The 24502-nt window shown below is 56.5% G+C and overlaps 1 protein-coding gene across 2 annotated transcripts in view; it reads right to left on the reverse strand.

Annotated features, from left to right (window-relative positions):
- Positions 1–1017: 1017 nt before the first annotated feature.
- Positions 1018–24502, reverse strand: part of RCC2 (regulator of chromosome condensation 2) — a 25419-nt gene continuing 1934 nt past the window's right edge. For both annotated transcript variants that reach the window (XM_059376398.1, XM_059376397.1), the window contains exons 3-13: positions 19638–19731; positions 15928–16071; positions 13120–13251; positions 12673–12761; positions 11321–11435; positions 9221–9387; positions 6967–7147; positions 6618–6723; positions 5727–5799; positions 4101–4178; positions 1018–3411 (exon numbers count right to left, since the gene is read on the reverse strand). In XM_059376398.1, the coding sequence (XP_059232381.1) occupies positions 3307–3411; positions 4101–4178; positions 5727–5799; positions 6618–6723; positions 6967–7147; positions 9221–9387; positions 11321–11435; positions 12673–12761; positions 13120–13251; positions 15928–16071; positions 19638–19731 (1284 nt within the window). In that variant the 3' untranslated portion in view covers positions 1018–3306. The remainder of the gene's footprint in view (positions 3412–4100; positions 4179–5726; positions 5800–6617; positions 6724–6966; positions 7148–9220; positions 9388–11320; positions 11436–12672; positions 12762–13119; positions 13252–15927; positions 16072–19637; positions 19732–24502) is intronic.

Below are 24502 nucleotides of genomic sequence, written 5' to 3' on the forward strand. Positions count from 1 at the left end.
TCTGACATGCTGGGTCTACACGCCTGAGCACGGGGACAGCCTCCAGGCTTGGGGAAGGCGAGCAAGAAATCACCCCCTGTAGGCAACCAGCCTCTCTGGGGTCAGAGGGACAAGATACAGTAGGTGCGGGGCGGGCCGGGGTGGGGAGGGGTACCTTTGTTAACCTCAAGTGTCCGGGAGAGAAGAAATGCCCACCCTGGGACCCGAAGCTGCCTCTTTCCACCTGTCGGCCAGCCCCTGAGCGGATGGCACAAAGATGCTATTAAGGTAAGTGCTTCTGAAGGGCCGCTCCCACTCTGCCCCTCCTGCTGGGGGTCGGGGGTGGGGAGGGGAGGCCAGTCTGAGGCCTGAGAGCAGCCAGCATCTCAGAGGTTCCGCAGTGATGGGTGTTGGGAGACTGGGGAGTGCACGTGGCCACTGGGTGGCCACTGGCCGCAGGGTTAGAGCTCAGTGGGGGAGCAGCCCGGGAGCAAAGGCTGTCAAGGCGGACACTGCTAAGTGCCTGGGGCTTCTGAGCACCCGACTGGCTCCTTGGTGCCACCTAGTGGGCAGTGCGCTGCACAACAGGCAGGGGGCGGCCCTGACCTGGAACGCCTTTGTGACCAGTGCTTAAGTGACAGGAGGGCTCGGGGATCCCCTTGGAAGTGTTGGTGGGGAATGAGGACAGACCTTTCTGGGCGCACAAGACCTACCACTGTTCCCGTACTTTTCCGTGCCTGAACGTGTGCCCTCAGAGCCCCAGTGGGCAAACCCCAACCCCCCTTTTTAGTTGGGCCAGTGAAGGGGGACACCTCCCTGGGGGTCACAGGTTTCCAGGGAGAGCTGGGAGCTCCACTCACCTTCAACCCCAGGTTTAAGCCTAGAAACTGAACCGAGCTCCCCCGAAAGCCTTTCTCAGGGGAGCCTCGGCGTGGACAGCAGGCAGGGGCCCCTGCGGGGAGCAGAGGGAAACCCAGTTGCTCTGTGTTCTTAAGGTCTTATGCTGGTTCTACTGAAAAAGAAGCACAAAAGCCAAAACAGAGTAAACAATGATGTCGTTTATTTAAAATGTTTACTCCAAGAAATATATATATAAAAAAAAAAATAAGACAAATACAGCACTAAACCAGGCACCTTCGACCAAATCACAACCTCTTCAGGTGTTCTCTCCCCTTAGCCCTGAACCCCCTCTTCCAGAGATGCTCTCCAGAGCTGGAAGGCGGGTCAGAGGCCCAGGGGGTCGGCGCAAGGCCACTCTTTCTCTTGGAGTGCAGGACAACCCCCTAATTCCTTGTCAAGAAGGATTTCCCGCCCTTAGGAAGTTCATCTTAAAATTCTAAGCCAAAAGGAGTGATTGTGGCGAACCAGGGCCGTCTTCACCTGGAAGTTCCGAGCCTATGCTGCTCTGGTCCCTGGCAAGGAGCCCTCAAATAGGCTGGTGGCAGGTTTCAGACTGGTCCCCCGGAAGATCAGAGCCCTGCCTGTCCCAGGGCAGCTCCCGCAGAGGGGACCTTGGGGCTGCTGTGTGGGTCCAAGGGGCACATGTGCCGAAGCCCCGTTCCAGGAGAGAGACTCGTGTCCAGGAAAAAGGGTGGGTGCCCCGCGCATAAGTGAGAGCCCAAGATGGTGGCTCTAAGGGTGATTTGGACAAATTAGGTTAGTTTAGCAGAAGCTTCTCCCCTGGACTACGGACTGACACAGGACAGCAAATGAGCATGAAGTCAGACTAAACCTTAGGAAGACGCAGGCCCGCTCTCCTCGCGCAAGGCCTTGGGACTGGCGGGGCAGATCCTGTCCTGTCACACGCCCTGGAAAGGCAGACGCCGTGAGGCGCCACGGGGGACGGGCAGGGAAGAAAGCAACGACGACTCGATCATTTTTGGCATTTTAACATCGAGACAATGACAAGTGGTAACAACAGCAAAGCAAAGAATAAAAAGACCCATATTCAACTCTCCCATCCACCCACGTGTCCCACCAAGTCCTAACCCCCTCTCCCCCAGAAGCACCACGGAACTAAAAAATCTATTTTAAAGCACCCAAACCCGTCCAGACCCTCTCGAAACCAAGAGCCCCAGCCAGAGCTGTCGCCTCTCCTGGGTCCAAGTGAGCGGAGGGGTCCGGGAAAGGCACCTCGTAACTCACGCAGAGCAGAGCAGCGCACCGCCGGTGACGAGCTCGGGCAGAGGGCGCGTGGCGGGAAGCGGGGTGGCAGTCACAGATCGGCGCTGACACGCGGGGAAGGGGGACTTTTCAGGAATCCCAACTATTTGGTACCACAGCCAAGCAAGGCGACCAGAGAGCTGGGGTAGCAGAACAGGACCCCGCGTCTCAGAGACCGGGCCCGTTCCAGCAGAATCCGGCGGAGGAGAGACACAGAAGCACAGAGGTGATCAAGGCTGGTACAAAAGAGCTGATCCTTCCTTGCAAGGACTCCAGAATGCACTTTTTTTTTAAACTGCTGGCTGATCAATCTCTAATGGCGAGTGCTGGCCAGACGGCTCCAGCGCGTCCTGAGAAACCTCAGAGCCGCCCGTGAACTAGACATGCTGTCCCTTCGTCTGCCCATCCCCCAAGTCCCCACTGGGTCCACAATCACCTGATTTTCATTTGGACTTCTTTTACAGCTAAAGTAGATAAAAAATGGCTAAACACAGACCCCAGAGCCCCCACCAGGGGGGAAATGGCAGATTCTAGTAATGTTGCAGCCAAAAGGCGCCGGGGCTTACAAGCAGCCAAGGAGAGAAACAGAAGGCCAGCCTCGGCTGGTCAACAGGAAAAAGCGGGAAAGAAAGTGACCCAGATGCTTCCGAAGCAGGCGGGCGTGATTTTTGGATGGAGATCCACCACCAGCACTGTCTCTGTGCAGCCGCTGCTGGCTCCTGGAAGGGACCTTTCTTTCTGCATCAACGGGGACTCCTCTCCCAGGAAGAACCCGCTCGGATCACATGCTAGTTACGACTGGAAAGGGGTGTTCTGAGAAGTGTGTTTAGGAGCAGGAAGAAAAAGAAAAACCACTTGGAGAAAAAGAAAAAATAAAAAACCTAGGTTGCTCAGAGTTTCTGCCTCTTTTGTAGGAATGGTAAGTCAACTATGAGCAAATATTTTAATTAAACATTAAAAGAAAAAAAAAACACTTTGGAAAGCATACAGAAAAGGTAGTTGACGTTGAAATCACTTATAAAACGGAACCTCAGGGAGTCTAACAAAAATGCACCTTCGGTCAACTCTTGCTTTCTTTAAATTCCTCGTTCGACGTCCGGTCCCAGTGCACGTGGAACTGACAGCTGCCGCGGGAGGTGTGGGGCTGCGGGGGCTCCGGGAGAATCAGAGGGTCCGGGGGTTGTACTCTGGCAGTTTTTTGATCTTCTCTTTCTCAGTCTCGCTTTCATCTCGAGCGATCACCAGGGAGTGTGCGTAGCCCATGGCCACCTGGGGGAACAAATCGGGGTTGGATATGCACGGGCTCGTCGTGGAGAGCAGAGCAGACAACGGGCCACCGCTCGGCTGGCCTGGCAGCCTGGGCCAGGACCACCTCCATGCCCCTGGCTCCACGTCACCAGCGTCCACATGGGCTGACCCGTTACCAACGCCCCCGTTCCAGGCTGCCAGCAAGAAGGGCTTTGATGCCGTCAGCACACACACAGGTGCTGCCCCCGGGACCACAATCCCACCCTGTGTGGGGGTCACACACCCTGCCTGTGGGTTGACAGACAAGGGCGGGCAGGGCGGCCTGGTGGACAAAAAAGGAACCCACCCCGCGCCACCACCGGCCCCACGACCAAATAGTGTATAGTCTCAGCTGAAGATACAAAGCAGATGTGAGCGGTACCCTTGTCCCCAGGACAAATCCACCGTGGCTGGACTGTGGCTGGTGTGACTGGGGTGAGAACGCCTACTGAGCCTGGCCGGCCTGTCCCTGTGCCGCATCCTACGGATGCCCATTACCCACCAAATCCTCTAGCACGATGCAGCCAAGAAGCTGCTCAGGGAGACTAGACCAGCCTCAAACAGGCGCACAAGCCCAGCAGCAGCCCAAGTGAGGCCTCGTGTGGCATGGCCTCACTTCGCCCGGCTGCCGGCGCCCTCCGCTTCTCGCCGGCCTGGAGGCCCCCGCTCACCTGCTCAGTGAAAATGCCGTCCAGCGTCTTCACCTCCTGAGCCGCGGTGGAGGACTTGGGCTTGTGGTCCCCGTAGCCCTGGCAAAGCAAACAGAGATGCAGAACTGGGGTCCTGCAGTACGGTCCAGGGAAGGGAACCACGGCAACGTGTGGCGACCCCGCTGTCCGGGAGCCTGAGCCAACGACAGCTGGCCTGGTGACAGAGGCCCGCCGTGCCGGACACGACGGCTGGCCTGGTGAATGACACTGGCCCACACAAGTGCTGCCAACGGGGACTGATTCTCAACCCAAGAAAGGGCCTGATGCTGAGCTGTCACCTGTGGGGATCTGTGTGGTCCAGGCACCTTCTGGCGGGGGGACCAGGGAGACACCATCATCGCGGACAACACTGGCGGTTCCCACACTCACTGGCAGGCCAGACTCCGAAGAGGCCCCCTCCAGGCCCCAACCCCCAGACTCCAGGACACCAGAGGCAGCAGGCTCGGCTCGAAGACCGTTCCCAGAGCGTGGCGCAGACAGGGCGGGGATGGGGGCTTCTCCAGCCGGCAGACCCCACCCCTCCCAGCTCCATCTGCCACCAGATGCTTCCTCACCCCTTTCCGTGCAGGGAGTGCTTCCTCCCAGGTGCCCTGCCGTCTCCTCCTCGCCCCTGGGACGCTGCCCCAAAGTCCCTCTCCCCTCCCCTCTGGTTTCTAAATTGGTCCTCGGAATCTCTCTCTGACAGGCCCTAGAAACACCTTCCTCTCTCTGAGAAGGAGCCATAAAAACCGGGCCAGGTTCTGTCTCCTGATTTCAAGGTTGCAGCCAGGGCCACCTCAGGGGGCTGGAATGTCTGCTGCCCGGGGGCCCCCGTGGACCCCCAAAGTCGGCACAGAACACCGAGGACAAGGCCACCAAGTCCCGGAGATGGCTCAAGGGACCAAGACGCCCTCCCTTCCCTCCTCTCCATCACCCCTCAGCTCCCACCCACAAGCGAGGCGGGAAGGGAAACAGACCGCCTTCCCCACAGGAAATAACAAAGAGGCTGAGGATCATCGCAGCTAGAACGGGCAGAGCGCCAGCGGGCTCCACAGCCAAGCTGTTCCCGACCAAGAAATTGAAAGTTAAAGACTCATCAGGCACCAGAACTGAAGAATCAGACAGTTGGTTGGGGAAGGCCAAGTGTGGGCGAGAAACCGAGGGCCAGGGGCTCTCACCAGTCAGGCAACGCAGAGGAAAGGCATGCAATGCACACTGTCCCTTCCTGAGGAAGGGCGAGGGCACCGTGTCCCCAGGTGACCCAAAAGGCCGGCCCCGTGGCGCTCCGCTCTGGGCAGCAGCAGACACTACTACTCGGTGCCCACCACCCTGGCGGACATGACCCCTCCTGGAGGGGAGCTGGGAAAGCACCCCCTTCCACACCCCTGCACACCTCAGCGGTGCTGACAAGACCACGGGAACAGGGATCGTCAACCTCCCTGTCCCCGTGAATGCACAGACTCAGACCCCTGAAAGCCAATGAGACCTGAAGACGAAGGAGCGTCTCGCCTCCCGGCAGACACCCATTTGCCTCCTGCCCGTTTTCCGGAGGCGGCCCCAGAGAGCCCGGACTGGGTCCCACCCTGGCCACACCGGCCTCCCGCTTACCAGCTCCCCAAAGGTGGGCGATGGGCCCCAGCTGATGGTGCTCTCGTCGGCGGCCACGATGATGCTGCTCTTCCTACAAACGGGGTGGGGGGGGGTGTCACCAGCGCAGCCACAACCCGGACCCCGCCGACATCTCCCACAGGCTGGGACATGCAGCACCAAGATCAAGTCCATCCCACTCTGAACCCTGCACGGCTCGCACTTGCCACAACACGTGCCCGGCCAACAGGCTTCTCTGAACCCCTCACCGGTATCCCGTGCAGGCCCCTGACCCCCAGACCGTCCCACCAAGAAAAGAGGTCATTAAGTCAGGACGGAGAACTCATGACAGAGGGTGGAATGCAACCAAAAATAACGTGTTCGGGGCCGGATGTTTGGGAGTTTAAAGCCACAGGTCCCTCCCCCAGCGACACCGTCCTGCTCCAACCCCCCCAGCAACCTGGCAGCTGATTAATATTAACAAACTCCTCACCAAGTGCTAGAAAGCTCAACAGGTGTCTTTAAAATTAACTGAAAAGCACTGGCTTCAGGACAATCTCTCCTTCCCAGCAAACAAGAGTCACTAAAATCCTACCATTATGTGGAGCTAAAATCATTTTAACCTGCTAGATGAGCAGAGCCCACCAAGCCTCTGGAGAACGGAAACTGTCAAGACACCCTTCTTTCTGCAAAGGCGGGAAGACAAGCCACAACCTGTCCCAGGACCTACCAACCCCTCTTGCCCCGAACAGTACCTCCCCTCCTGAGTCCTACTGTGTCTGATGCCCTGAAGGAGGGAGTGGGGCGGGGACAGAGAAGAGCCTCTCAAGGGAAGAGGCGCCCTCTCTGGGGTGTCCACCAGGCCCAGGAAGGGGACAGATGTCCCGCTCCCCAGCAGCCTTGGCCACATACCCACAAGCCAGGCTCCGGATTCGCCAGCCACAGAGGTCCTGCACGGCCTTTGGGTACATGGTGGATTCGCGGGACGTGTTGGTGGCCCCCCAGAAGAACAGCCCACCTGGGGGAAAGACAGACACATTCCCACTGTGACCACATGTGCCAAGATCCGAATTCTCCTCAACAAGAAAGGCAAGATGCCGCACGCTGGGGACAGCAGAGGAACATTCTGTCCGAAAGAACGCCGGGGTTTCGGTCTGGGAACGCGAAGGACTCCGTGGCTCCCCACCCACGGAGTACTCATCTGCCGGGGAGGCTCACTACCCCCGCCCCCTGCCTGAGGCTCCGATGGGGAAGCACTAACCCACTTCACTGACGGCGAAGGAGCAGGTGTAGCCAGCGTAGATCTGGGACGCCCCGCGCCCGGGGAAGTCGAACAGCTTCACCAGGCGAGGGACCATCTCATCCTTCTGCTCGGCGTGGCCCAGGCGCCCGTAGCCACCAAAGCCCCAGGAGAAGACACGCTTCTGAGAGTCCAGGACCAGCTGCGGGCAGAGAGAACACAAAGTGTGGGACGGAACCCCACAGGAGGGGACAGGAGGCGCCATCGCGTTGCTGCAGAGGACAGCAGAGCGCAACGTAAAAGGCAGAAATGCTGCAGCTAAGCTGAGCCTCCCCCAAGGCAGGGGACGCAAGGGCACTTCTTCTTTCCCTCCGCTGCAGGCCCTACTTTCTGTCCTCGAGTACTCCCTCAAGTCACAAGTGTCCCCTGGTTCCGCATCAGAAGCAAGAGCCTGAGTCCCCAGCGGGCAGGTCAGTGCTCTGGTCTCCCCATCACAGCGCAGACGGTGCTGCAGGAGGAACGGACGGAAGGCCTGCGGGGGTCTTCTCCGTGCACGGGGGACCTCCGTGTGGTCACAAGGACCAAAAACAATTTCAAACTGATCTTCAGGGCACCCGCGTGGCTCAGGTAAGCATCAGACTCTGGATCTCAGGACTCTAAGTTCAAGCCCCACGCTGGGGGTGGAGCCCTATTTAAATAGAACAAAACAGGGGCGCCTGGGTGGCTCAGTGGGTTAAGCCGCTGCCTTCGGCTCAGGTCATGATCTCAGGGTCCTGGGATTGAGTCCCGCATCCGGCTCTCTGCTCAGCAGGGAGCCTGCTTCCCTCTCTCTCTCTCTGTCTGCCTCTCCATCTACTTGTGATTTCTCTCTGTCAAATAAATAAATAAAATTACAATAAATAAATAAATAAATAAATAAATAGAACAAAACAAAAATCGTCCATCACAGCCTCCTCACTGTCCAGCTCACTGTCCAGCATTTGAACGGTGTGAACGTATAACCTAGTACAACCACGTGACATGAGGAGGCCCGTACAAGATCGACCTTTGCTTCCCCAGACCGCACTGGACGGAAGAGAACCACAGAGTTCAGACTCCAGAGGACCGACATCTCCTAGTCCACATCACTGAGGACTACACAGGGAGGATTCTAGGGATGAAGCCATGCCTGAGGTTACACGCCAGTCAGCTGCACACCAGCAGACCAGCGTGGTCTCTGGACTCCCAGCCCAGTGCTCTTTCAAGAAAAGAAAGCCAACTTTGACTCACAGGCATGCTCGGGCAGAATAACTGTAAAAAGGCAACAAAGATAAACAGACACAAATACGGGGTCACCCAGCTGGGTCAGTCTGCGGAGCATGCGACTCTTGATCTCGGGGTGGCGAGTTCAAGCCCCAGGTTGGCTGTGGAGACAACTTCAAAATAAAATCTTATAAAAACAAAATCAGGGGGCGCCTGGGTGGCTCAGTGGGTTAAGCCACTGCCTTCGGCTCAGGTCATGATCTCAGGGTCCTGGGATCGAGTCCCGCATCGGGCTCTCTGCTCAGCAGGGAGCCTGCTTCCCCCTCTCTGCCTGCCCCTCTGCCTACTTGTAATCTCTGTCAAATAAATAAATAAAATCTTAAAAACAAAACAAAACAAAACAAAATCAGGGGCGCCTGGGTGGCTCAGTCATTGAGCATCTGCCTTCGGCTCGGGTCATGATCCCAGGATTCTGAGATCGAGCCCCGCACCAGGCTCCCTGCTCGGCGGGAAGCCTGCTTCCCCTCATCCACTCCGCCTGCCTATGTTCTCTCTCTCACTGTCTCTGTCAAATAAACAAAATCTTATAAAAACAAAACAAAACTAGACAGTACGCAGACAGAAAACAGTACGGCCATCTATCCAAAGTGACCTTTAAGGGAACAGCCCTCACAGCTAAAAACCATTCAACACCCTCCACATGGGGGACCGACTACAGACCCAGAAGAGGTCCTGTGGTGCTCTGGTAGACAAAAGCCATCCCAGAGAGACACTTGCAGTTAAGATTCTGACCCCAAACGTCTGTCCTTCAGCTGCGTCTCCAGAAACTGTTAGAAAAACTATGAACAGAAGTACTACACCCTGTGGCCAAGCGCGCGGCACAAAGCTGTGGGAAGAGGACAGGCCGTCGAGGGCCTCTGGGATCAGTTCCCGGCTAGAGCAGGGTGTTGGGACACTGGAACATACACACCACCTTCTCCGCAGAGGTGACAGTCGGGAAGCAGAGGAAAAGCCACAAACCCTCAAGCCTTACCGTGTGGTTAGCGCCGCAGGCCACATCCCGTACGACCACATTGGGGACTGGCAAAATCTGGCCGTCTTTCGTCTTCTCGATGAAGATGGCCACTCGCCGGGGCACCAGCTCGCAGTCGTACTCTATCCGCTGCGCCCTGGCGATGAACTTGCCGTCCGAGTTGTGTCCTGGGGCGACAGAGCCAGCAGTCAGCGGTGGCCGACAGCATGGGCCCCAGCCTGGCCCATCAGGGCCTCATGGGACATTTCTGTCAACTAACATGACGCCTTCCCGCCTGGGGCACAACCCAGTCAGTACCATGGAATCGAATGTGACAATGAAGCCAATCACTTTTAAGAAATGAACAGGACAGAACAGCAAACACCCAAGGTTACTCTCCCCCAAAAAGGATGTTGCTTTGTAAGACATCATCAAGCGCGCCTCTAGTGTTTCCATCAGTCTGTAACACCGACCACATGTCTACCAACGAGCCGTGATCACAGAAGCCAAAGACCACAGATTCAAAGGAATGGCCCACCAAGTGTGGTCTCACTCGACCCCTGCATGCTCCAAGAACAAACAGAAAAAGTTCAACACACAATCCCTAGACTTGAGTTTTTAGGACTTCCTAATAACCTAAATATACCATTACAGCAGTTAAAATACAGTTAATGGCACATGCCCATCTCTGCCTTGCCTGACCCAGTAAAATGCGTCATGGTGGGGGGAGGGGGGAGACAGGCACGTGTGCTGGGGACACACTTCTCCAAGGTTACATTTGTATGTTCTAATTCTAAAAGGAAAGGAACCTCTCTGGATTTGGACAATGAGATTCAAAGTGGGTTTCAGAGAAAGCTGACAAGTAGGGCTGATTCCACAGACACACGTAAAGCCTGTATCTCAAACTATCGTTAAGAAAGCACAGACCGGGCACCCCAAAGTCTGGATTCAGCACTTGGGAGTGCGTGGCACACGGTCCCTGCTCCAGGACAAGCCACGGTCATCACTGCCAAGGTCACGGAGTTCTCCCCCTAGGAAAATCCACCTGCCGGTCTGCAAATCCGGGGCAGCCAGAGGCCACAGGGGAGCCACACACACTTCCAGAAGGAGACTGGAAACACGCTTCCGGTGTTCTGCCCGGGCTTGGGGATGGCACCAGGGCCTGTGGCCATGGAAACGGTTTCTCCAACAGTCTCTGGCAGCTCCCTGGCAACCAACACTGCATGTGCGTAAGGGGCTGTTCGTTCTTATTCACTTCTGACTCGAGGTATATTTAGTTTCACAAAGTCACTGTTCCCTGAAGTCTAAGGCCAGCGCGATGCTCCTTGTTCTATTTATACCGTCTTCCATCTGCCTGCTCTTAATGACGTGGGGACCCGGCAACCCAGATACGGGGGCCGTGGGGATCCGGAGTGGCATGCAGCTGAGGCGCCAGCAGAGGGCGCCCACTCCTCACCTCCTACTCGCCAGGGGCTGGGCTGTGGGAAGACGCCAGAAGGGGGGGAAAAAAACAACAAAAAAAACACACTTTGGTGTCAGATGGGAAAGAAAATGGAGACCTTGTAAAACCAGGATCGAGAGACGTTTTCCACTTACTAGGAACTGCTTTCTGAGCTTTCCCTTTCTACTCAATCAGACAGACATGAATGTTTTTCTGAAGGCGTACGCTCCGTTCAGGGACAGAAACGGGGAAGGGGCCGGACTCCGGTGGGTGGGGGGAGTCGCCCAGCCCCAGGTCCGCAGGACAACCTTCCCCTCGGGTAACATTCTCGCTTCCAAAAAAGGCGAACTCAAACATGAAACCAATGACAGTGGTTTGATTTTTCTTTCTTAAAAACTCTGAGATCCTTTTACATATAAATGAATTCCCCCTCCCAGAAAAAAGAATCCTTTGTCAGAATCCCGGCCTGACTTGCTCATTAAGGCCAACCCGTTGTGGATGCTCCACCACCCTGTGTCTTAGGACGGGCCGTCCCACTAAACGGGAGACCCACTTAACGGATCAAAGCTATTATCTGCGATCAATTACCCACATTTCCAACATGCGTGTGCAGACCCACACTGACTTCTGGTTCCAGATAGGCAGTTAGATTACAGAGCTTTTAAAAAACGTTTCCATACCCAGCTGACCATATTCAGGGCACCCAAAGGAATAGAGGTTCCCTTTGCAGTCCATTATCATACTGAATTCTGCCCCACAGGCCATTTTGGTAATTGGTTGACCGTTGTACATGATCTGAAAAGACAAGACAGTAGACTCTCAGACTTTGTTTTAAAAGACAGAAAAAAAGCCTCCCCCTCTCTGCAGGTCGGTGTGAAACAATTAGATTGCCAAGGAAACTGAAAGGACCCAGGAATTCTGAAGGCTAAAACCCAGAGTGTCCATGAAGAAACACTCTTGGGATGCCCACCTTCCCGGCAGAGTCGAATCCCAAGGTAGGGCACATGGTGGGCCCAGCCCCGCGTTCCCCAAAATGCCCGACGCTGCGCCCAGGCAGCATGGACCTCGGCCAAGCAGCCCAAGGTCGAAGGGGGCAGGAGGGGGGCAGAGACTAGCCCACACATAACCCATAAAACTTACCTAGTCACTAGCAAGCAGTTCAGCCTCAACCTGGAAGAGGGCAGCTTTCTCCCGTGCTCCTTGCCCTCTAGAAACACTAGCCCAACTAGCCCTTACAGAAGGTGTGGACAAGAGATATAACCGTTCAAAGCTAGGAAGTAAGCCAGCCAAGGCCCCGAGGAACTCGGCATGGGCTCTGGGGACACGAGTCAGACAGGACCTGGAAGCCATGCTCTTATCACACCCAACAAGCCCTGAGCCCTGGGCCCAGCCCGTGGTTCCCACCTTCCTCTAGAAACCGTCACTTCCTCCTCAGTGCAAATGACAGATACAGCAGGGACATTTCCAAAATCCTTCAAACCACAGGTAGCCTTGCCCACGGTCTCATTCTCAGACCAGGCAATGGGACCCCCCGCCGTCCCCCTCCAGCCACTCGTCACTCACTAGCACGTGGTCTTGCCAGACATCAGCAGTCGCTGTTAGGTGGGATCCCCACCTCTCTGACGGGAGTACATGCTCCTCAGGAACAAAAGACCGCCCAACTCCCAGCTGGGTGCTGTAAGCCCCCGGCGGGTAGCCGCACACAAGGTCAGAACTCAGAGTATTTACAGAGAAAGTCGAATCGCATGCATCCAACTATTCTCACTTTATCTGGAACAGAACAGGCTTAAAACAAGGCCGCTGGAGCTAATTCGTTCAAGGAGAGAGAACAGTTTTCAGGAGGCTTTCCGACCACAGGCACCTAAAAGGTGCGCTTTAAAGACTACAACATGCGAATTCCACTCCGAGAATCTAGACCGTCTCTGCAAGGCATTGACTGAACTACAGGGAGCGGTGCTTGTCCTCAGCTTGGACAGTCAAGCACAAAAGCAAAGAGAAACAAGAGGCCGGGCGCCAGGAGAGGGCGCAGCACCTGTGCGGGGCTCGGGACAGCGTCTGTCTGGTTGCCGAGGCCGAGCTGGCCCATCTTGTTCTCTCCGAACGCAAGCACGGAGCCCGTCTCTGGAAGGAAAGAACAGTATCACAAAAGGGAAAAGAACATTGAGGGTTCTAAACCCGATTTGGGATCAAAGGCTCCCAAACCATCACAGATAGCTCCTCAGGCAGAATGCGAGGGAGACCAGGCAGAGGACGTGGGGCGGGCAGCTCGGAGCAGAAGGCCTTGGAGGCCCTGGCCTCTGGGCCCGCCGTCTGATGCCCACAGGTGGGAGAGGCCATCAGCGGCTCCGAGAAGCACCCTCCGGGGCTCTCCAGGCCCCGTTCCCATCCTTGCCGACAGCTAGAGGCGACTCCACCCCCGTGCCCAGGGTGGACTATGTGGCCGGCTGCCCGGATGCCGAAGAAACCAGCCGTTCCTCACCCGTCAACGCCAAGGTGTGGTTCCGTCCACATGCCGCAGACACAATCACTTCATGGCTCAGACCCTCAATGAGTTTGGGGGCTTCTACCCTCTTGGTGTCACCGTGTCCCAGCTGCCCCTTCTCATTGCGACCTGCAGATCAAGAGCAAGATACAGTAGGAAGCAGAGAGTGTGGCCGGGCCGGAGAGTAGTGTTCTGGGAAAGGCAGACACACCTGGGTCCCCCTGAAGGCGCCCTCCACAAACAACAGCCGAGGAGGCAGCAGAGAGCACCCCACTCCCTGTCCACAGCCAACCTCCCAAGCACCACGAGAGACGCCGGGTGTACAGGGCAAGTACACAGTATCGTCCCCAGAGACGGTTCCACAGGCCACCGCCACCTTCTTCACTTGCTCTGACCTGCTTTTCTGGGACAGCAGCTGGAACCCAGCCGGGAACACGTCCATGGCTCTATCCCCAAGGGAGAGACCCCCAAGGCCCGGGGGTCCTGCACGAGCTGGGGAGCACGTGGAACTCCCAGCTCTCACTCCCCCTGCCAGACAACAATTCCCTCGCTCCCTTCCCAAGATGGACTTTAAGAGAGGAACCATTTTCGACACCTGCCTCACACAGGTCAGTCACCTCGGTGTCCTGGGTGTCTTCCATGGACCACAGGGTTCATTCCTACTTGTCATTTCTTTCCTTTTACCTGCCCTGGAAACAACACCCACAGAGCACAGCCAAGCCCACCACCTGTGGACAGCCCTCCACAGGACCCGCACAGGCCGTGTGCCTCGAGACACAGACCTTCTGGCAAGATCCTTGGGCCCCACAGCAGACAGGGTAAGCAGGGTGCGCAGAGAGGAACCCCTTCACCCCCTGGTTTTCAACACCAGCTACCACAGTCCTCAAACCAAAGAGCTCAAAGGGCCCCACACAGGTCCCCCAGCCAAGAGAAACACCACACAGCAGGAAGCAAACCTACCCGGGAGCTTTCACAGGGCCAAAAAGTCAGGGCATCTGGGGGCAGGAGGAGGAAGCAGTTCCCACCCTCCCTGACAATGGCCTTCTAACCTTCCACCATGAGAAACACAGAGGGCAGAGCCACAAGGACAAGGACCAAGCATCCTGATGGCTGCAGAGGCAGACATCAGCTTCTACCGGGAGCTGTCCAAATTCACCGGCAAAGGCATGGTTTCTTGGGCCCTCAAGAGGCCTGAGTGGCTGACACGTGTGGACCCCTCGAGAGTGACATGCTGTAGCACTGAAGCTTCCGAACACCAGCCTGGGCTGTTTCAAGCAGCTAACCATGGCACCAGGACGTGTCCTCTCCCTGCCGCACCCCCAGATCTGCTCATGGGGCACAGGTCTTTGCTCGGGCGCTGGGCCAAGTGCACGACCCCTGCACCACCCCTTGCCCACAGGGCCAGCACAAGGCCCATTTTTAGAAGCACCATGTAAGTGCAATTCAGTAACGAGATCAGAAAGAAGGTGTTTCAAGTTCGGAGCTCTGACAGACTGCTGTGTTCAGCGCTAGAACACTAGGCAGGACGGGTGTGCTTTGGGGGAAGGACACACCTCCGCGCCAGTCGGGGAGAAGGAAAACCGTGGTGGCAATGTCAGCATGTCATCAAGAGACTACAAAGTTTAAATTTGGGCCAGACACACTTGTTAGTTTTTTTTTTTTCCCAACAGCATTACAAAATTAGCAGAGTGCAGCGAAGACAACAGATGTTAATATATTTGGACTTTGGTACAGCAGCTCATGAAATTGCAAAAAACAGTTCAAACAGACCGAAATAAAAAAGCAGTCATATGGACTAAAAACTAGCCAAAGGCCCAGAAACAAAGGGCGGGGACAAGTGCCAACCTAGCCAGCTGCAGGAAGAGACCAGGGGCTACCAAAGGGTGTGCGGCTAAATGGAGCCTTCCTCAGGACCTGCATCAACAACGTGGAAGGGAAAAAACGGGCAGCAGTGCATGGGCGCCCCGTGGAGGGGATGGAGCAGGAGGTGACCAAGGGCAAGGACACCGCCTCCCAGGGACCTGGGCCAGGGGGTCCAACAGCAGGAGACCAATTCCACTCAGAAAAAAGTAAACTCAACTGACGAGAAATCTAAAAAGAAACAGGAACCAAGCAACCAAACCTGCAGACGGGCGAGATCCCCAGAATCAGAGGGACAGGACTGCAGAGACACGGCGGCTGATGCCATGACGTGGCCGATGGCATTTAAAGTGGCAAGAACAGAGGTCTTACGTCAACACTGTGCCACAAAGCAAGAAGGGGGGCCTGTCTGCCCTGGGGACAGCGTGTCTAAAATAGGAATTCAGTTCTAGGTGCCTCGGGATCACAAAGATCCAGATTCCGTCAGAACATTCAGGAAAAAGGAGGATCAAGAGAGAGAGAGAGGACTCGGGGCGCCTGGGTGGCTCTGTTAGTTGAACGTCTACCTTCAGCTCAGGTCATGATCCCGGGATGCTGGGATCGAGTCCCGCTTTGGGGGGTGAGGTGGGGGGGTGGTCCCTGCTCAATGGGAAGCCAGCCAGGTTCGCCCCCTCCCCCACCCCTCCCCCACTTGTGTGCTAATAAATAAAATCTTTCCCCCCTAAAAAAGGATTCAAAAAGTTCAGTAGCTATGTACAAGCAAATGGTGGCTGAAGGGTGCAGGAAGGGGCACACTTTCAGAGAATGGGCAAGACCAGCTGGAAATTAGGGAGAAGAAATACCACTGCAAAAAAGCTGCCCTTCCAGGCAGACAGAGAAGGAAGTCAGCCCCATGAGGAAGCCCACCCCACCTCCATGAGGCACGCCCCCCGACCCCCGACTTACCCCAGCTCCACAGCTTCCCTTCCGTGGTGATGAGGAGGCTGTGGGCAGCGCACGAACCCGAGACCACGGTCCGCACCCGGACCCCCGACAGGCAGCCATATCTATGGGGCCCCCACAAATTCTGACCGAGATTGCGGTAGGCAGCTGAAAGGGAAGAATGCAAATCAAACACCCACAGTGACCAGGGGGCAGAAAGCACCCCAAGAAAGGGTACTAGTCACAAAGTGTCTGCCCTCCTACCACACAGGACCCCCCGGGTGCTGCAATAGCCTGGCCTGGGGGGGGGTGCTGCCCAAGAAGAAAGTCTGCAACTGCTACAGAATGACTGCCTTTACCACCCGCGCCACACCCCCCACCCAACCCCCTTCACCCAACACCCCCCCCACCCCCGCTCTATCCCCAACCAGCAGGGACTGCAGACCCTAGGGCATAGGCTGCTGAGCACACCCACGTGCAAGCAGTGGAAAAGGCGGCCCCTCCCTCCTGCTAGGGGCCCAACCCAGGAAAGCTGGCGGTGGGCTCAGTATCTCCTTCCCCACACCCCTTCTCACCTTCCCTGGCCTGCCCTTCCCCCACCTTGGCCTTGCCCTTACAGCCAGAGGCTCCTTTCCAAGTGGAGTCTGAAGGTCCCCATCCTCCTCAGAACCACCTGCCCTGCCTGGCACATCTACCAGGTCCCGTGCGGGGGGCCTAGCTGACACCCCTCCCCTGCCACACAGTTTCCTCCTTTGCCAGGGGTCCCACTGCAGTGGCCAAGTCGTGGCCCCATACTTTGTCGTGCAGTACCCCCCCCCCCCGAGTGCCCTTCCCTGTCCCTGCTTGTTCTTCAAACGTGACAAACACCCCTCCTTTGGGAAGCCCTCCACGCCCCCATCCTCCTCTTCCAGCTCACGGCTCCCTGCTCACCATGAGGCCGATCCCAGCACTCAAGCCTACTGAACTCACGACCTTCCAGGCCCTACCAAGCCCAGGGCCTCACTAAAGCCCCCAAAGAAGCACTCAACAATGGAGGGTTTGTGGGCAGGAAAAACAAAGCTGCCTCCTTCAAAACTTGCCCTCCGCCCCATCCACAGACAGGGCATGGCCAGTGTTTTGTGTAGTATTTTCAACTGGGGCTCTTGAGGACAGAGACACGAGCCACATGTGTAGGCCTGTAGTGACCGTTATGAAATGCTAGTGGCTGCCACAACAACCGTGTCACATTAATCTGGATGTCGGAGCTGATGAAGAGGATGATTAATTGGACTCCACGGGAAAAGCATCAGTGAGACTCTTTGAGGCCTGCCCTGCCCGCGCCCCACCAGCAGAGGGCGCCAGGTGCGTCCTCCTTCAGTTACAGGCCAGGGAACTCTGCCTGCACTTGGCACCCCAGACACACTGCAACGGGCCCCCCGACCGAGCTCTCCCCAAAGGTGGAAGACAACCCGGCAATTTCCTGGGAAAGAGCACACCAAATATGACAGCCTTCGCAGGATCTGCGGTAGTCTGTTTATCACGAAGGTGAAAAAGGACGGTGGCAGGACTGACACGTGTCATCTCTGGGAACAAACACACTGCACACAGGGACACCCTGGAGGGAACGGCTGTACCACGGCGGACCCAGCTTGGAGCGGACCCGTCTCACAGGTGGCTGGATGCCCTGGTTTGCTGAAGCCTCTTCCCTATGGCACCTCCAAGAAGATCAATGCCCAAGATGCTGAGGGCCCGAGGGGTAGGATTTGTCCCCACCTCCGAGGACCCCCATTCAAGTGATCCAAGTCAAATCCAGTGCCCAGCAGCAGTGGCGGCTCCTCGGGCAGCCTGGCGGTCTGGGGAGGGAGCATAAGCCACCGTGTCACGCTGTCAACGACGTGGCCATCATGCCAACACCAGAGGCTTTGCCACAGTGGGCACTGGGGGGCTGGCCGACTCCCTGGCCAGGGTATGAGGAGACTGGAAAGGGCCAGCACAGGAGGACTCCTCCTCCTCTTTGGCTTGCACCAGTGGGACAATAAATACCCCCCCTTTCCCTAGAGTCTCCCGGCCAGGTCAGGGAAGACCCAAAGATACTTTAAAGTACTTAGAAGAATGTTTGTTAATTACATAAAACTTCAGGGGCGCCTGGGTGGCTCAGTGGGTTAAGCCGCTGCCTTCGGCTCAGGTCATGATCTCAGAGTCCTGGGATCGAGTCCCGCATCGGGCTCTCTGCTCAGCGGAGAGCCTGCTTCCCTCTCTCTCTCTGCCTGCCTCTCCATCTACTTGTGATTTCTCTCTGTCAAATAAATAAATAAAATCTTTAAAAAAAAAAAAAAAATTACATAAAACTTCACTTGAAGGGAGACCAACCAGAGAAGCAAAGGTTGGAACGGGAGAAGACAAAAAGGCGCTCTTGAAATGCACCCAGAACGCCTATAACTAGGGCATGAGAGTGGATTTTAAACCACAGGGCAGTTTCCCTTCTTCTGGACCTCCCTAGGGTGTGGGGAGCCTGGCCTGGCCTCAGAGCACCCCACCCTCTGTCCACAGGAGATGGCCCATACTCTGCGCTTGCCTTCCTCTGCAATTTACTTCCCCACTTGGGGCCCAAGTGTGTAACTGTGAGCGGGCCACTCACTGGAAAAGCAGCTCAGAGACCCAATGCAGCACCCACCGGGGCTGGCAGGGAGATAGCAGCCGTCACACCCCCAGAGGGGCTTCCCGGACACCAGCTCCAGCGCAGACCCGGTCCGTCTCCAGACGGACCCCTGGCGCTTCTGGAAGTCCTGCTGCCTTCATGGAACACGATGATGTTCTCTGCCCGGCTTGAGGCACCAGGGAGTGTCCATGTGCAAATATTTGCTCGCTGGGCAATGTCGGAAAGTACTTTGGGAATCTTTCCAAATGAAATCAAGAAGCCATAAAACGTGGCAATGGGCCAGCTTCACTTCTCTCGGTTGGCCCATATCCTCATGAGGAGAGATACCGGTTTTCTAAAAGCTACTGGGCACCAAAAGCTACTTCTTGGGGCTCTTCTGCTCTCTCCACTGCACACACTGCCACCCGCTCTGTCTGAGCAGTTCCTGCAACAAACTGGCAGCGTGCGAAGGACCGTGGACTCTTCCATAACGTCTAACAAGCTGGACGTGTGACATGTGACAAACGTCTTGGACATTCTGACATGCCACGGGACCAGCCTCTTCAAGATCATCAAAGTAACGGACGTGAGGAGGGTGATGGGAAGAAGGCGCCCATGTTCTTTTTGATGTTTATCCTTTTCCTGTTTAATCCTAAATGGAACTGGGTTTTTAAAACACAGCGTTGTGAGGGGCGCCTGGGTGGCTCAGTCGGTTCAGTGTCAGATCCTTGGTTTCCGCTCACGTCATGACCTCACAGTCATGGGACTGAAACCCGTGTCCAGCTCTGTGCTCAGCATGGAGTCTGCTTTGAAGTCTCCCCCTCTCCCTCCTGCACGCCCGCTGCGCTCTCTCTCTCAAAATACATAAATAAAATCTTAAAACAACAACAACACAGAACAGTGAAATGAGACACTGGCACAAGACCTGGGTTCAAGTCCTGCCCTCTCCCTGGAGAGGCTGTGTGACCTTAAGCAAGTTGCTTGGCCTCTCTGAACAGTCTGCTGATGCAGAGCGCACCTACCTGGCGAGGACTCACAGGAACCACACGGGACACCTAGCACACAGGGAAGCACTCGACAAACAGCTTCACACAGTTTTGGAAACCGGGTCTCATACCTTGCTGTTTAGGCACTTCTTTTCGACCAATCAAGTCCCAGTTGGTTGCCCCAAAAATCAAAAGCTGGCCTTTGCACTTAGACCCTTCTAGTTTCTACAAAGAAAAGACAGGGAGAAGGGGAAAAAAAAAAAAAAAGATTAGCTTGCAATGCTGCTTCCAGCTGGGCAGTCTGTCGACCAACATCCAGAAACAAAAGAAAAACCGTCATTCATTACTCACGCCTCCCCCTGCTGTGTCCCGCAGGGTGGATGGAGGCCCAAGGTGGTCACCACCTCATCAGGGTGTGGAATCCCAAACCTGCCCGCGGCAGCTCATTTTTGAGGCCCAGGCTGATCTCTATCTGTTGATTTCTCTTGGAAGTACCTTTTGCAAAACACTAAAAAAAAATCAGCTACAGGTATGTTTCCCTCCACCCTGCGCACTGCCTATAGCGGTATTTCCAAGAGGCCTGGCGGGGCGCACTGGGGGTCTTAAAGCAGCTGACCTTGGGGCCAGCAGGGCGCCGCACATGAACTACAAGCCTCAGGAGCCCTGCGTCACCCGACTTCAGACCATCCTTCCTCTGCATGGGGCCTACTGTGCCTAGCACCTTTCTGGTTGGGGGGGGGGGGCGGGGAAGGAATGATAACACATCATCAGAGCACTATGTGACAGGAGAGACCCCAGCCGGGACTGTCCTCAGGCCGTCCTGGCTGCGGCCTGGGAGCCGGGGGAGCAGCGGTGAGTGGGGACAGGGAGGCTCCGGGGAAGAGACCGTGTTCACAGCCCCAGGACCCTGGAGTACAGCGCCTCAGCCTCCCCCACACAGAGCAGTGCTAGGACCACACACCATGGGCCAGTCCAGGAGGACACGCCACTGTCCCATTTGGGGTGGCCCTCATGAGGATATTCTCAGCAGTGTGCTGCGTTTCTGAAATGTCCAAACACACTTTCTAAAGCTGATCAGCAGGCAGAGACTCGCTTCTGAGCCACGCACCCACACCCACCTCCTCTCTGCCATGAGCCTTGACCTCGCCACCCCAGGACACCGAAGAGAATGGTTTCCTCCTGCTTGCAGAACTGCTCTCAATGAAAGAAAGCCACCTGGCCCCCGTCTATGTCTAGACAGTGCCTGCCCCAGCGGGATGCTCGGTGACACAGTGCATGCGTTCTGAAGAGGAACACATCCCCAGGGGGACACTTCATGGCCCAGACCCGAAGTCACCAGCACCCCACGGAACAGGTCCTGCCATGCGCATCCACGTTTACGTGGCTGAAGGAAGACGGTCCCTGTACAGGGCACGTCCCGCAGACAGTCCGTGAAGGGGAAGCCGACAGCCAGGAACAGAGGAGGACCTCACCACGTGTAAATTATTTAGAGAAAGACCTTAATGGGAGGACAGTTCCCACCCCACGTACCCACCGACTCAGATTACTTGAATGGGAGCCTAGTTTCCTTCGGTTATCTCCCCTTCTTTGTTTAGCTGGCGGCCCTGGCTGGAACATTCTACAGATCTACCACAGAGGACAAACAGCAGCCAGTGGGTTCTGTCAAGTTCCCCAAGGAAGCAGCAGCCCTGGGTCTCTGCCCAGGCCCCCAGCCGGCCCTCCATGGCTCCTCAGGTCTGCACGGAGAGGGCAGGAGACGCCCCCTGGGGGCACGATGTGACCATGAAACCAGGACGTGGAGAGGCACCGGCCAGAGCAGCAGCTCGCAGGCCTGCAGGTCCCTTGGACTTCGAGAGCTCCTGCAATGGCCCCGGGGAAGGAGCGGGTGTCCCCTGTGACCTGAGGCAGCAAGGGCCTGTGGGTACTGCGCTCCCAAGCCAGCTGCGCGCTTCTCCAAGACTCCTCGACCCTCCTGATACAAGGCTTGTGGCGAGCTTCGAACATGGAGTCCATCCAGGCACCGCGGTCGGATTCCTCCAAAGAGAGACTATTCTCTTTCTCAGGTTTTCATGTCCTGGGCCTTCTGTCCTCACCCATCAGATGAAACTAATGAACTAAACTTCATGCCATGATCCGCACAGCTGTTTGCCATAGGTCACCTACTTTATTTCTCCCTAATGGGATTCTTACCTTTACCTTCTAGGAAAAAAAAATTCAAGGAACAGAACTCCCAACACCCTTAAATCACAGCCAGTGCTCCTCTTGCTCACAGACCTGAGCTGGCCCGCCAAGTGCGGAGATCCCGATGTCTGCTGGCTCCACCTGTCGGGGCTGAGGGCTGGAGGCCCTGTGGTGGTGAAGCAAGGCCTAAAGTCTCCCCAAGAGGAGGAGGAATTTCATTCCACCTGCTGCTCCCAACACCCCAGGCACAAAAGCTGGTCCGAGATGAATGGCCGCAGCAGAAAAACGCACGGGGGCGCTTCTTCAATCAACAAAACAGGCTTTCTGGTCAAAGCGATTTCTGAATTACTGCCCAAGTGCAAAGAGCACGTTAATGAGGCTGAGAGCCCACCTTTTAATGTATACCCTTTTAAAAAACCGCTACTCTCCGCAGCGGGAAGGCCGCTCAGAGAAATGCCAGCGACAAATCCCCTAACAGGCTATCGTCAGCTAGAACAGACTTCAAGCTCGCTTTCTGGCCCTATGTGTTTGGCCCTTGCAGATGGGACAGACATGTCTGGAGCCCACACGACCTCGGCACCCCAACACTGAAGAAACCACCAAGACCCGTACAGGTGGTGACACTCCCGTTTTCCAGAACTCTGCTAAGGCAGCCTGTGTCACCTCCAGGGTCACGGAGCTCACACATCACCCACCCCAGACCACTGCAAAACGCTCATCTGACAACACTACACAGAAGTCCGGGAGAGAGCATTTCCCAAGACTGAAATCCTAAGAACGTTCTACAAAAATACACATTTACTCAAGGCAACCCTGCTCCTCAACGCTAGCTATCTACCTGGGTTCACCTTTAACAAGCCCCGACTTCAGCTCAGAGTCCAGACCGCTCCCGGTAGCCGCTGTCGCACATACACCTCCTTCAAGTGGCCCTCCACAGTGGGGAGGCTTGCAAAATTCTCCCTCAAAAGCCTCTCCAGAAACAAGCTAGGGACAGCGGACAGCCTGGGGCGTGCCTGCTTGGCAGGAGCAGGGCTGATGCTGCCCTCGGAAGCCAGGAACCTGGGGTCAGGCAGGGGACCCACCCGGGACCCAGGCATGTGGGAAAGCAGCGGGGCAGCACAGGCCTGGTCTGGACTCTGGACCAAACTCAAAAGATGCTAAGGAAGAACTGAAAACGTCCGCTGAGCACTGTGCACAAGGCATCTGGACGCTCAGGCTCCTGGATGTGCTCGCTAGTCCAAAGAAAACCACGCTACTGCTTGTTTTTTAAGGAAGGTTCATACAGATTTGTCTACACATAACCAAAATGGACCAAGAACACGAATCGTAGATACAAGGCAAATGCGAACTGCAAGGCAAGGCTGGGTCAGTCTACTCCTGGGAAACAGAGAAATCTCTAGGAAAGACTAAGAAAGTGCCTTCCCATCAGACAAGCCAGCCACGGGCAGTGCTGCTGGAGAGCCGGGTGTCCCTCTCTCTCTGGGACTGCATGCCTGGGTGAGCCTCAGCACTGGGGTAAGTAAGATCTCTTCCCTCACTTCGGGGAAAGAAAACTTGCTGCTCCAAAACGCTGATTTAGAGAGTCCTGCCGCTGACAGGCGCTTACGCACAGAACACAGCAGAGTTAGAGCCCCACTGGCCATTCTGCTCGCTTCCCTCCTAACACACAAGGACTGGCAGGGCGACCGGCTGGTGTCCCAAACGGAGAATTACATCTGTCAAAGGATAACCGTTGCTGTGCTCCAGTTTCTCCACTCCAGCCAGTTCCTGGCACTGTCCTGCTCCCAGACCCTAGGTGAAGCCCTTTCAGTGACACCGGCTCTCCTCCACCATCTGACACTCTGACCCTTTCAACAGGAGGGCAATTATGAAGCATCATCACATGAATGCTTTGCACAGGGATTACCGACATCATCAGAAGACACCTGAACCCATGTGGAAGTCATGCGGAGGCAGGACCTTAAGCTCCGTGCCTCAGTTTCCTCATCAGTAGAGCAGATGAAGAAATGCCTTCTTTCTAACCATTTAAACACTGAACACCTCTGGGGGAAAGCACTCTGGTACTGCTGAGCCTCAAACCCTATGGGGACAGAAAAGGGCCTCTCCCGAATGCCTACACCCTAAATGGATGTTCTTACTCGTCTGGGGCCATCTGAAATCTCTCCTCAACACACGTCCCACACAAAGCCGGTGGGTTTGGAGGATCGCGGACCTCAGCCTAAGATGCCCGGCTCTACCCAAGGTTCCGCAGGCACCAGGAGTTGAGCTGGTCACGACCTCAATTAAATTCTGCAGGCCCAACTCTAAAGAGCGAAGTGAGGCCCGCACAGAGGATGGGAGATGCTTCTTCCCCGGTGGGGGATGCGGAGGGGGGTACACGGAGCCAGCACGGAGCACCCGCGCCCTGGCACTGCGAGCGGCGAACAAAGCCCCAACACCTCGCCGCCCCGGGGGCTTCCCGACCTCAGGGGGAGGGCTCTCCGGAGCATGCGCCCTCGCACCCCGCCCCGGCGCCGGCCGCCCCCGCCTCCCCGGCGGCGCGAGACGGCGCAGGGCCGCATGGGGCATGCGCGGCGGCCGCCAAGCCCCGCCCCCCCGGAGCGCAGGAGCCGAGGCGGCGGGAACCTCAAAGCCCCGGTGCAAACCGCCGCTCCCCGCAGCGTCCTGGCGGCCCCCTCCCCCGGCGGCGCCCCGGCAGCGCAACGGCCGCTGGGAGGGAGAAAAGGCCCGGGGGCGGCGAGGGCACCGGGCGCCGCGGCCCGCAGTCAGCGCGCGCGCGCGCGCGCGTCCCCTCCTCCGGCCCGAGACAACTTGC

This window comes from Mustela nigripes, chromosome 14 (assembly GCF_022355385.1).
Source record: "Mustela nigripes isolate SB6536 chromosome 14, MUSNIG.SB6536, whole genome shotgun sequence".
In the NCBI taxonomy this organism is placed as follows: domain Eukaryota; kingdom Metazoa; phylum Chordata; class Mammalia; order Carnivora; family Mustelidae; genus Mustela; species Mustela nigripes.